The following is a 14,302-nucleotide window of genomic DNA, read 5'->3' on the forward strand; positions in this document are numbered from 1 at the left end:
ATACAAGGAAAAGAATTTAAATCCAAGTCAAAAGTATAAGAACCTTTAAACAGCATTTGGAACAAGCTCCTGTAAATGAGAATCACTGACTTAGAAAGGGAAGTGTAGGAGAATCTGTAAGTACTTTCTTACGTCTTGAGGGTAATGTTTCCAGTTTCCTACATCCCATAAAGCAGCATGTTTATTCTAGAGAATAATCTGAAAGTCAAGTTTTAGTAACAAAGTGACAGAACACTTATTTCATGTAATATTAATGGTAGGACAGAAGACGTCAGATTAGAAATAGCCAACGTACACATTTCAGATACATGCACCACAAAAGTATCAAGGGCACTTGTGCTCCTTGCACAGGAGCAAGGATACGTTTCTGCTGAGGATAGTGGAGGTGACTTACAAAGCATTGTAACGTGTCTGCCTTCAACTTCAGCAAAACGGGCTTTGTATTTTGTTGTCAGCAGACAGCTACAGTATTGTCAACTTCGACATGTGGTAACAGAAGTATTTGCAGCCCAATATTTAGCAGTGTATTAACGCTTGTAATAATAACTGAAAACTGATTGTAAACAATATGAAACTATGATGTTTATGACTACTTTAATTATTCAGAAGTTATATAAAAATAAAAGACAAATGCTGAAATCTTTAAAATTCTCGCAACAACAGTAATCTAACACCTACATTTTTAATAACGTGTAATGAGATCTGCTAACGTAAACAACTTTTTCAAATGACTGGTCTCTAAACTGATGTAATACTTACACCATCTCCACCACTGACAGCTTTTTAGTGTTATAAGTTATTAGCAGTAAGAAAAACAAGATACTACAGAAGGATGTAGTGAGTAGCAGTATTGCCATAAACAAGCAGATCCGATTCCATTCTAGGAATAAACTGCCTTGAGTAGTCACGTAGTAGCACATTAACCCAGCATGAACAAGCAAATGCAAGAGCTAGTAGCAGCTCCAATACTAGAAAGTGAATTCAGGAATTTAATAAAAGGTGCAGGGAAAAAGAGGCTGTTCTAGTGGACAAGAGGTCAGATACGAAAATCCTAAGGAGAAAGAGTAATCTGACTGTCAGCAAAGATGCTTCCAGTTAATTCAGAAATACATGAGGTTCACTTTTTCTTCGAGTAAAACATTCTCTCCTCTCCTCTGCAAATGACAGAGCAGATGAAAAGGAGCCAGTGTGTTCAGCAGTCTCTTCGACAGACAGACTGGCACAGAAACAGGAGACTGGTCTTCAGTCAAAGCTTAGTTGACAAAGTGATGTGATGTGATATCCAGTGCTGCTTCTCCAAAAATTGCCGTTTCCTTAGGTTTCTGTTTAGCATTGAAGTCACTCTTCTATATAATCACTGCCTTTCTACCAATTCTTTCTAGAATTGGTAGAAATTCTTCCTACCAATTTCTGCAGATACTACTTTTTCTACTTAAATTTCAGAATACTCAGTGCCATCCCCCCTGTTGAGAAGCGTCACTTAGTAACATCAGGGATAATTGAATCCTTTCTCTTACAAGCTGCCTCTTTCTCACCAAAAAAAGAGAGAGAAGAAAAAAAGAAAAAAAAAAAGTCAAGCATCTTGGATGAACCACTCATCTCAACTCTTTCTGTATAAAGCTCCAGAGATTAAGGAGGAATAGAAGCCTTTCACAGGGTGGGATGAACCACCATGTCTCACCCCTAGCCTAAATGACTAGCTTACATTAGATGCTTATTTTTCAGATGATTAACATTAGGTGAAATCAAACACGGTTAATGAAGCTAAAAATGAGAATCAGATAAACTGGCTTCATGAAGCATTGTCAGAGGTACACAACAAACCTTGCAATCAAAGGGAAGAATGAATGTCCTTCCTCTAGTTTTTAAATTTAGATTTCAAAAAACAAGTAGTAATATCTGAAAAAAGCAATTTTCAGCCTATTATTGTTCCCCAAAACTCTAGTAATATATCTCAACATGAGATCACTGAAAATCAAGGAGTTCAGTATACATGCAAACCAGTCTTGGGAAAAAAATTGTAGCAGTAGCTGGAACTGCATACTTTTCCCCTGAGGCAGAAGAAAAAGAAGTCTAAGTGGTTACCTCCTGTTTAACTAAAAAACAACTAGTACAAAGCTCTCAAAAAGCAGCACTATACAATATACTTAACCTGCCTTATCTAACAAGTGATGCAGAGTTTGAGTAATACTTCACTGCAGCCTGAAGATGAAAGAATAAAACAAAGCTTCTTTTCATCTTAATGCGATAAACCATACATCTAAAGTATTCTTCAATATCACACTGAAGATTCTCTAACTGGTAAATAAATTGTGATGGAAAGGAAAGTAGCATTTACTATTAAAACCACAAGATTTTATTACTTGGAGGTCTCCTTGTCCTGTACAACGATCTCTTACCGGTTCATTGGAGGCTTGGCTTAGAAATATTTCGATACATTCTCCTCTTATAGCAGTCCCTCACTATTTTATTGAAAATTGTAGTCAGCGGAGAGATAATTTGGATAACAATATATTTTACTGTAAAACCAGAGAGAATGCTATATAGCAAAATGACAATTTCCTTGCATAGTGCTATCAAGACTAATACTGGTGAAAGCAAACAGTTTAGTTTAGTCATTGGTTTTATTTCATTAAAATTATCAATATTTTTGATTTTATTCTTTAAGATAGCAGAATCACTCAAACTGCTCCAAATTACTTCTATTCTAACAATCCTTTAAATTACATACCCTTTTATCTTAGCCAGCTATCTGGTCTTTTTGACCTATAATCCCAGGAAGGTCTCTGAAGGACAAAGGAGAAATATAGCTGGGTTTTATTCTGGTGCCCAGACGTAGCACAGACTGGAGAAGTCAAAGGCTGAAATTTCAGAGGAAATATTAAATAGTTCAATGCCTAGTACTGTCAATCTTCAGCACATTTAACTCTCAGTATGAACCAAGAACTCAAACACATGTGAACTGTGATTTCTGGAAGAACATACATGGGAGATTTCCAACAAAGACCAGAACAAAAGTGTCCCAAACAGGCATCTTCCTCTGTCAAATCCTGATTTCTAATAGATAACATAACTGAAATTGATAAAAAAAGAAAGGGAGAGAAAAAGGAGAGGAAAGCGGGGGGGGGAGCATGTTGCCGGTTAGATTTTTATTTCATTCTAACATGAAAAAAAAAAAAACCACACCAAAAAAACCCCACACTGTCTTTCCCCAAGTCTGCCTCATAAACATTTCATAAATTTTGGCTGCATTTTCAAGAAGTTCAGCCTACAGCTAAGCTCCGACTGTCTATGCTCAAAGGTCTAAAACTTTGCCAGGATTTAACTACAAAACAATTCAGTACTCGGAACTAGTAAATAAAAGGCAATGGCACCAATTCCATGCATAAATGCATAACCATTTAGTCCTTAAAACTCACTATTACATACTGTTTTGCAAAGGGCTCCATGTACACAATCTCTTTTTCCCAGATTAATTTTTTTCTCTGTGTTTTTGGAGACAGTTTCCCCGGCTTTCTTAATTAAGCTTACTGCAGCACTAGAAATTAACACAAAAATCACATGCCAGCCACCAACAGTTGTTTTTCAGCATGATTTTCTGCTAACTATTGGAAGATTATGTTATGCTTGTTATACCAGCTACGACAAAAATTGCTTTATATGTGTACCACACAACTACTCCGAAAGATTTTTAGAGCAAACGTCTGCACTCAGTAAACCCTAATAGAGCACATGCAGCCTTAAGCAGAATAGCATGAAATTTAATTTCAACAAATCCACTAGAGACCAAAAAGCACACAGTATGCGGTACATAAGAATTACCTGTTTTTAAGAATATATAGAAACAGAAATGACACTTCTAAATGAATGCCTGTTGAAAAATAAATTCTGCCTATCTGCAAAAAGCCACACACAAAGCAAACCATTTGTAAAAGAAAAAACTGTAAAAGAAGCCGACTATCATCGCAATGAACCTATCTCGGCCTGAGACCTAGTTACTTACGCATACGAGCGGGACAGGACCTGACACATCAAGTGCTCTTCCTTTAAATTCCATTTGGAATATCAAAAGTTGTCTATCAGTTGTAAAAGGAGAACCCCTAAATAAGTCGATCTAATGTCCCCCTAATATTTGACAATATTCATGGGATATATTGGCTTTCTCCCTGACCAATAACCTGTTCTGGAGGGGGGGGAACACCACACAAAACACAACTCAATGCCACAAGCTCTCAAAAACCTAATTCCTCCATTTGCAGAACCCTTGCAAACCTCAGAATTCATTTCTTTAGTTCCCTTTACAACACTGAATAACAACAAATAAAGCAATAGCGGGAGCAGAAAGAGAGAGGGGAGATGGGAATCAATTACTGTAATTCCAGCCTTAAATGCCTCCCACACATGGACCACTTTTTTTTCATACAAAGTTGAACACGATAATTTCATTACAATGAAAGAAAGAAACAGAAGGAGAGAGGAAGGGAGAGACAGAGAGACCTCTTCTGCATTCGGCCCGTCCTTCCAAGTGCACAATCAAACTTAAACCAAATTTATATCATGTCAAACTGCAGGTTACCATTAACACAAATGTCATTTCTCGGCATATTTAAGTGTATGTTTTTCATGCAGTCCACTACTATACTGAGATATAAATAAGGTATTTCAGGGGCCTGGTTGGGTTGGCTTTTTTTAGTTATTACTAATTTACCTGTAAAAGTTCTTTTTTGTTTAGGGGAAAAAAGTTAATCCTTCCTTGAACAGCATAAAAAAATTATTTCAGTATTAGGGAAAAATATAATTTTAGGAAAAAAAAAATAATTCTAGTCTACGAAAGCTTGAGGATTGTTTCACCTCACAACACTCTCCTGAAGATACAGTCCAGACAGCTTGAGCCATGCCTGCGCTCTCCAGCTCCATTAATTGCATGATCGATCTTACTCCCTTCCACTAGCACTGGCACTTCGACGATGGGTGGTGAAGTTGCTTGAGCAGCTGATTCAGGAAAGAAAAACTTACGTTTGACATAATCTGCAAAGCTGTTCCAAAAGGTGGTCATCACCAAAAAGGAAAAGTGACACTATTGCTCTTGTGTGTGCTCCTGCTTCCCTTCTCTGAAAGGGAGCTAAGCTGGTACAAAACTCTTCTTGTAGGGTGTTTCTGGATGGTTTAGATCACTGGACACCAAGTTACTATAGGAACAGACGTGATCAGACATGAGACCGTTAGATGAGGTTAGCTGTAACATCAGACTATAGCTTTAAATACATGACATTCGCATAACAAGTTCCAACACCTTTGGCCATTTGTTCTTGTCCTACCTTTGGACATTTGTTTAAAATGTCTGTTGTTCCACAGGATGTATCAGCGCTCGAAACACAATTAAACTGGGCGTTAATTAAATTAATTAAAAAAGAAAAAAAGCCCAAAAGCACAGTCTTGATGACATGTCAAAAACAGTGTTTCAGTGAAGAATCAAAACATTACTTCTGAATTGGACAAACGTTGGGAATACAGTACAACAGGATATGCCAGGCACATCAAGGTTTTTGCATTCCCACCTTAAAAAAATTCTGTTCATAAGTGAGACAAGCATTCATAAGGTTCTAGATATTCCTCTTATACAATTATGTACCTTTTCCATACTCAACAATCCAAATTTTTCAAACAACTAAATTAGGGCTTTTTACCTACCCTCTAATATGTTCATCATGTCTACCCAACCATTCATTAATTACGCACCATCTTTTTGATGAGGTTAATACTGTCCTTTAAGGACACAGAGTGAACTAAACCCTCCCACAGCCCTGAACTCCAAATTACTATGAACTAAAACAAAACCAGATATACAAGTTGCATTATTTGCTAGTTTTTCCTCCTAATTTCAGTATCAGTTTACAAGGACATATCCAGCCACCTGAAAGCGTTCACAGAACACCTTCCATGTCACACAGACAGTGAGAACTTTAATTTATGCAATACTTGCTTCATCTCCCATGCATAATTCTGTCTTCCCTATACGCCTGCAATCCAGTGACATGAATGTCAGACTCAACTAAAGATTTGCTGTTACAGTGACAGCATTAAAAGTTTGGCATCTTTAGCAGTCTAGTGAGTTACAAGACATTTCACCTTTTGATAATAAAATACTTCCATCGATAGCGAACCTTTCACCCAAAGAATATCAATATACATCACTGAAAACAAAGTTATCTCCAAGAAACTCATTGACAACTAAGTGGCAATATCGCAAGCCACAGGAAAGCAGGAGTGAGCGCTGCAGTGTCACGTATGTGAGAATACCCAAGACAGCTTGCTCAAATTTAGGGTATATATTTTTTGATGCGTGATCTGAGCAGACTATTGCCTGGGTGTCAGAAACAATGACATTCTGATGAAGCTGCCCTTCCACTATATGTCAATGTATTACACTATATACCTACTTCCTTTATCAAGAGCGGTAGGATGAACCTTATTCCAAAGAACATTCAGCAGTTTCGTTGGGTGTATTCCTGCTATAACAGCTACATTAGAGGCTTCCAAGATTTTCAGACCAAAAGCCTATCACAAGTCATCAGCATTTCTCACAAATATCTCTGCATCCCTTTGAAGAACTTTTTTTTATCTTCCCCCCTCTCCCCCCCCCGAGGTCAGAGGGAAATCAAACCAAGACCACAAGTATACTACTAAAAAAACCCCAATATTATTCTATAAGACACAAATCATGGCCTTCCAGGCTACCAGTGGTCCACAGAACAGCTCAGTTTGTTGACTGGGGATTCCTACTTGATTTATTTCACAGAGGTTTTCAGTACCAGTTAACTTTAAAACCTCCTTCTAGAGAGTATGCAAAGCTGTACCTAAAGGAGGGCAAAACAAACACTACCAAGTGGGGAGATCAAGCCCTCATGGTTGCTGCATCAGGATGAAAGGTCACAAATCCGTGTCAGTGACTGAAAGGAACTGCCTGAGATTTGCAGGTGTCTCACAGCAAAGTAAATAGCAGGGATCAACCCAGGCATTGTTAAAACTGTTGTTTTCCTTTTCTAAAAATAAGATGAATTCTACAAATAAAATCATAGAAATGTCAATTTACTTCATCTTTCAGTTTATACAGAGAAAAAGTGTTTTTGCAACAAAAAGGTAGATGAAAACAATTAATACATTAAAGGGCACAGAACTAACTGGATTTATTTGCAGAGGATTCTTCACTAACTGGCATGAATTTAGGCAAATTCTGTAAACTTCCACATACTCATAAAAAGTGAAAATACAAAACAATTCAAAGTTACAAGCAATAAAGCAGAGCCTCCCACAACATTTATCATGAGGTATTCCAGTTTTACTTTTTTTTCATGCAGCATCTGACTATCCACAATTACTAGTACCATCAGTACATGCCGTAATTCTTAAAATAAAATAAAAACAATCTTCCTAAAAGCTGGACAAGGAACAAGGGCAATGACTCTAGTGTAAAAGTTCTCAGCCACGTTCTCTTGGGCTGCACATTGCAAGAGACCATCCCAGGTGGTCACAGTGGTCCCTCCTACGTTATAAGGATTAAAAATGCTTTGTTGCACTTAGCAAACTTATTTTCACACCCTACTGTCAAATCACAGGATCACAGAATCATTCAGGTTGGAAGGGGCCTTAGGAAGTCATTTTGTCAAACTCTCTGCTCACACCAGGGTCAGCCTTGAGATTAGACCAGATTGCTCAGGGGTTTACCCACTCACACCTTGAAAGCCTCCAAGGATGGAGACTGCACAGCCTCGCTGGGAAACCTCTTCCAATGCCTGACTGGTCTCATCGTGACAAAGTTTTTCCTTATTGCCACTCTGAACCTCTCCTGCTTCAATGGCCACTGTCTCTTGCCCTCATACGATGCAACACCATGAAAAGCCTGTTGCCAGCTTCTCAATAAGCCCCATAGGTATGGGAAGGCTGCTGTTAGGCCTCCTCAAAACCTCCTCTGCTCGACCTTGAACAAGACAAGTTTCCTCAGCCTCTCCTCACAGGGACTCCAGCCTCTGACCTTTGCTGAACTTGTTCCAGCTGATCAATGGCTTCTACTGGGGGGCCCAAAACTGGATGCAGTATTCTGGATGTGATCTGTAAAGCGCTGAATAGAAGAGGATAATCACTTCCCTCTATCTACTAGACGTGCTCCTGTTCATACAGCCCAGGATGCTCTTAGCTTCCTTTGCCACCTGGGCACAAAGCTGGCTCACACGCACCATGCTGCCTGCCAGGGTGCTCAGCTCCTTTTCAGCAGTTACTCCCCAGACAGGCAGGCCCCAGCCTGCACCGTGGCAAGGGGCTGCTCCTTCCTCAGTGCAGGACTTTGCATTTGTCCTTGTTGAATTTCATGAGGTTCCTGCTGGCTCATTCCTCCAGCCAGCCTAGGTCCCTCTGGATAGTAGCCCTGCTCTCGGGCATATTGACCATGTCCCTCCAATTTGGGGTGATCTGCATTGAGGAGCATGTACTCCACCTCCTCCTCCTGGACATTGATAAAGCTGTTAAACAGGACAAACTCCTGCAGAACCCCACATGATACCAGCTTCCAGGTAGAGTATGACCCATTAACCGCAATCCTCTGACCCTGACCGTCCAACCAGTGTTTTTAACCTAACTTGTTGTCCAGTTATCCACATTGCAATGTTCTAACTTGGATATAAAAATACTGGAAGAGAGAGCATTGAACACCTTGCTGAAGTTGAGGTAAATGACACCTACTACCCTCCCCTCATCCACAAACCCACCCATTTCGTAGTCTGTCTCTGCTTCCACCTCCTGCTGACCTCGTTTTTATACTGAAGCTCTATCGTGAGCTCCCTGTTTAACCAGACCAGTCTCCTGATACATCAATTAGTTTTCCTGAGTACTGGAATGGACCGTTCCTGCACTAGGAAGAGGTTGCCCTTAAGGACTTGACAGCTTTCCTGAGCTTATCCCTCAGAGCTGCATCCCGTGGGATCCCACCAACTAGCTCTCTTCATAAACTGAAGTTTGCCCTCCTAAAGTTCAGTTAAATCCTGGTTGCATCTCCAACTAGAACCTAATTCTTCACATACTCATTCCTGTACATCTCAACAATACTTCCTTATATGTTTCTGATTGAGCCAAGACACCCTGGGACACTGAAACTCCACCAAAAGACATGGACACCAACACAACAGAGTACACAATTAAAAGGCATCATTCCACACAAATGAACAAGGCTAAGAAATATGTTTTTCTCCACTGGAAACACGCCAGGTCTAACTCAATTTCTGAGGAGGCATCAGCAGTGCTCACTTTATTACACACCTACACAATACATAGCACTTTATGACACAGATCCTTTACCGATTTGTTTTCATGAGGACAGTATAGTAACAATAACAAGTACTATAGTTAAAAATATATTAAAAAAAAAGAGACAAATCCTCTGTATCCTCAGTGTAATCTGTTTCTGCAAAGGGAAAAAAATGGCTGGCTGAGACGCAGAGACTCTTGATAATTTAAGCATTTGTTCTTCTTTTTTTTTTTTCCATAATAGACTATTAGCTTTTCAGATATCCACCAAGCTAAAATGAATTAAACCATTCCCTTTGTCTGTTATGAATAAAGCTTTAGGTATAACACACACTCAGAAAAAAGAAAAAAAAGAACTCATTGTCTGACCAAATTACTTTTCATCAATATTGCTTTAGGAATTACAGACATACTTTAAAGATTTTACACTTGTTAAATATTTTAGTGCATGTTATATTTCTTAGAAGTCAGAAAATGATCCAAGCAAGCTAGGATGCTTTAAGACATTGTATTTAGATGTCAGATTTCATTGTAAGTGCATGTAATTTCATTTCCAGACCCCAAACTGAAGTCAATAAATTCATCATATATTGGCAAGCAACAAGATACACATTCTTTCATGTAATCTAATCCATTATTCCTCCACCAAAAGCTATCAAAGGCTTGACTTAAAGAAAGGGCTGTTTTTAATAGCTCTGAAGTTTCTCCCTCTAGACGTCTTTTTTATTTTTGTAAAAAAGCGTATTTGTCTAGAAGATACAAATGCAGGCTAACAAACTGTCAAGTTCGAAAGTTGCCCAGCTGGCAATCCGAAAGGCAGAGCCAGCCTCCAAACACCACCATCCTCGGGCAACTCTCTCCAGAAGCAGTGAGTGATCCACTGTCAGAAAAACAAGTCACTATCACCAGATTCATAAACAGGAGGGGAGGAGCTGCCTGGAGAGAGATCTCTCATTAACAGCGCAAGAGGCTTTACCAAGAAACTAAGCCCCAGCACTGCTGCATCATGGAAAGAAGATCCCCAGATTTGGGATCCAGCCCCCACAGCCATTAACGCAGAGTAGTTCAATATCAAGTGATCAGAGCACTAGCTTTGAAGCGAGTGCCCTTCCTGTAATGACACCTTATCAGACAAATGCAGACTGACAGGTTAGACGTAGCTACAAATTAAACAAATAGGTTGACTGTTCTTACTGCATCAAAGAAATTCAATAGTTTGTAATTCTTCGTCAAAAAACATTCAAAGAAAGAGAAATGGATGGTATGGTAACGTGTACTTAAGTATAATTTAATCCTCTTAAATACAGATCATTTTAGCAACTGAGGTATAACACTGATTATAGCTCCTGGCGAAATACAAGCACTTCACCTAAATCACTAGTTCTTAAAGCAAAAATACGCATAAGGTTTCTCAAGCTTGTGAAAGGTCAAGCGGTTCATTAAGCCTTTTGATAAATAAAAATAAATAATAAAAAACCCACTATTTCCAACACACAAAGAGAAACAAAATAAAGATATTTACATACTGTGAATTAGCAAAGAATTACTGGGGTATTACAGCTTTCATCTCTAGTCACCACAACCCAGAAATCACAGATCCTTATTCACAAGACTACTTCCACAACCCAGGTTTAAGGATGAAAAAGCAAAAAGCACCGCCGTGAAAGTAGGTAGGATGCACAAGTATTATTTCATATAAATCCTATACCTAGAATAATTTCTTCACCACAGCAAAATACACAATGAGAAGGCTACTATTTAAAAAGAAAAAAAGATGGACGATCTGGCAGTCCACGCATGAAACTACAGCCCTACCCCATTCAAACCTTACTTAAGGAAGCATTACATTCTAAGCCATTTTATTGGGCAAACTACATTTCACAAGCCAGGTGACAGTTCAAGTAGTTTTTAGCACTGATATTTTCCTTGCCTTCGCTATGCCACAGTCTTCCCATTCATAAAGTGGAAAAACAAACCTCTAAAACAGCATAATTTGGGGGCCCCGCTATTTGTAAGACATCCTGTGTTGGATTCGCCTGACATCGTCAGAGGCTTACACCTGACCTCTTCACCCCGGTGTTCCTAGAGGGCAATTCACCTCATCCTCAAGTAGAATTCTCAAATAAGCCAGACGAATTGTCCCCCAAAACGTCTTTTTCTTTCCACTGACTACAGAGGCAGCCCAGCTCGGATACAGACACCTGCACCATAGACACCTTCAATTAAGCAACAGGAAACCGACTTTCTGTGCTTCACATGAAAGGTGCTACGTTCCGTTCACTCAAGTCTTGCTGCAAGGCCCCCTGCTGCCACAGGACTTGTTTTTCATCAGGGTGTTGAGTTTTGATGGGATTTTTTGTACGTACTGAGGCAAGAGGCCCTTAGGGAATACTGATGTCGTTAATACTTCTGGAACACTGATAAGAAGCCTTACTTGAACCTTACAGGTTTCACACAGACAACAAACTTAAATCACATGCTCCAATCTCTGCCATTCATTTCCACTCCTTCAGTAGCTATGTCATATTCACCGTGCTGAAGTATTTTAAATTAGAGCGCAGGCTGCCTGGCACGAAGCCTGTTTGATGCATTTGAACAGGGCTCAATAACGAAATATAAAATGTTAAGAAAGCCATCATTTTGAGCCATCAATCTGTATAAACCGTATGCGACTTATTTCCACTATTCCATGATAGGAAAATAGCATATTATTCTTTTAATGTTTGCTTAAGTATATTTCACCAAAAGCTCACTGTACTAAAATTCAGTGCTGATTAAGTATGCAAGAATTTTCACTTCAGAACTCCAATATGTATTTGGAATGGGTACTTGCTTTTTGTGTTTAAAAAAAAAAAGTCTTTAATAATGGATAATACCTTAGAAAACCAAGTCTAATAAACAGTTGTGGTTTTCACTTTAATGTCAGTCAGAAGAAAATATAGAGTAATATAACTTCGCTAAAAGCCTACAAACTACTTCCTTCTTCAAAAGGAGATGAGCAAAAAAGTTAATGTCAAAAAAACATCACCTCTACGAAATCACAGTGGGTTCATTACAACGCTTTGAAAGGCACATTTGATTTTCTTCCTCCCATTAAAAAAATGAAAACGTGGGCATACCTGCACCAGATGCTGATCGGTGCTGAGACTGTGGTCTTCCACTGGGTGAAGAAGGTTCCTTCATACGATCAATGACACTGTCAGACAGCTGAAAAATATAACCCCCAACCCAAACAGAGTCAGACTGCATCTCCTCCTTTATCCCCATTATCCCCCTTTTTCCCCCCAATAATGAAGTAAACCATTAAAAAAAGAGCACAGAGCCCCGAAATAAGATGTGACAGCTGCTAAAATTTTATCAACAATGCAAAATAAACTATAAAAATAAAAATTTCCCCTTTTTTGTGGGCCATGCGCTCATCTCTGAGTGCAACCAATCATCTCTGAGTGAACAACATCATTTTGGCTTTCACAGAACACAAGAAACTGATATGACAAAACACAGGATACAGGGAAAGATAAAGGAAAGAACACCTTTTGACACATCGCCTGTAATTAATCAGCCTTTTTGCCTCTCTCGGTTCTTTGGATGACAGTCAAATACCACACAGTGCAGGTGCAGAGCACTTAACCCAGGAGGAACTTCATCCTGATAAAGCCCTCAAAACACTTGTGCAACACAAGTGGTCAGAGCAGGTATAGTCAACCACTAAGTTCATTCTAATGTTGACACATGCACACACAAAAATACTGTCACCAATTTTGCAGAATCAGAGAATAAGAGTTTCAGGTTTCAGGTCTTTTGTAGCCCACAGAAAAAAATTAACAGAAGTTAAAGAAGTCATTACATGAAAGCTTTCGTTTTCCAACTTAGAACTTTTTATTGGTTTCCTCGAACATCAACTCTATCAAAATATTGTTTTCACTGCCCATGAAAACTAATTTTAACTAGCAAATTCTTCACTAAACCTACAGTATGACACCTCTCACTGGCAGAAGTCTGTGTTACAAAGATTTTGCTAAAATCTGCAATCTAATATGCAAGCGTAAAATTTCTTCAGCATAAGATTTCTTAACCCAATCCTTAAAACTCCCAACTTAACTTCATGCAGTTAGTTTTACGTATGTAAACAGTTATGTATATCCCACTTTTGGATGCTCTATCGACTAACACTATTTATTTAGTGAAGCTGTATCTTCCTAGTAGCCATGATATCATTCAGTTTTTATTCCCAGTATTTCAAGATGCAGGATACTTTAGAGAAATTCCAATAGCCCTTCCTGGTATTTAAGCATGGTTGAGAGCAGACGCACTCTGCTGCGAACACTTACGTTACTGTCACCTATTTGCCTGAGAGCATTAAATGACCACAACTGAAAAATGTTGGTATGCCGAGATAGGCAGCAGTTACTATCACGGTTCGTTCTGCAACACTCCTCCCTATGAGCAGCAATAAAAGACAACTTGTTATCCTTCCTGGTATGAACCACAGCGTCTTCCATTGAAACATTTCTAAGATTTCTCGAAGCGTCTTGTGTCACAAACTGCCTTCTGGTAACGTTATAGGCAACAGCGTGCCATAAACAGGGAAAGAATGGGAATGCTTCTGCAGGCACAGAGGAAGTCGGGTATACGGCATGTAAGAGAGCGGAATATGGGAGAGGGAGGAGCTCTCACACGTAGAGGTCAGGGAAAGACAAAACCAGCTCTTCCAGCTGCACCTCTCTCCTACAACTGTTCTGCCGCCCTTCTTTGGAAACCAGGCTGGGGGCAAGGCTCCCCGATGACACCTTCCTATTCACGGCGTGCTCCTTCCGCGACAGACGCCTCCGGACGGCACCCGAGCACCGCGGCTCTCGCCGGTCCCCTAAAAGACCCCACTGAAAAAGCGGCGCGGGGGCGGGAAAGGGGCGGAGGTCACCGCGGGAGAGGGGATGGAAACGGAGGAGAGCGGCGGCGAGGCGTGAGGGGACGGAGCCGCAGGGACGGGGGCAGGTGCCAGCAG

The 14,302-nt window shown here is 39.7% G+C and overlaps 1 protein-coding gene across 1 annotated transcript in view; it reads right to left on the reverse strand.

The window, feature by feature from the left end:
- The window catches only part of CHCHD3 (coiled-coil-helix-coiled-coil-helix domain containing 3), a 164,313-nt gene extending 151,749 nt beyond the window's left edge, over window positions 1–12,564 (reverse strand). The window contains exon 1 of the mRNA XM_009328696.1: window positions 12,417–12,564. Coding sequence (XP_009326971.1) covers window positions 12,417–12,564 — 148 coding nt within the window. The remainder of the gene's footprint in view (window positions 1–12,416) is intronic.
- Between the last annotated feature and the right edge of the window lie 1,738 nt (window positions 12,565–14,302).

The sequence above is a fragment of the Pygoscelis adeliae genome, unplaced genomic scaffold (assembly GCF_000699105.1).
Source record: "Pygoscelis adeliae isolate BGI_AS28 unplaced genomic scaffold, ASM69910v1 Scaffold207, whole genome shotgun sequence".
Lineage (NCBI taxonomy): Eukaryota > Metazoa > Chordata > Aves > Sphenisciformes > Spheniscidae > Pygoscelis > Pygoscelis adeliae.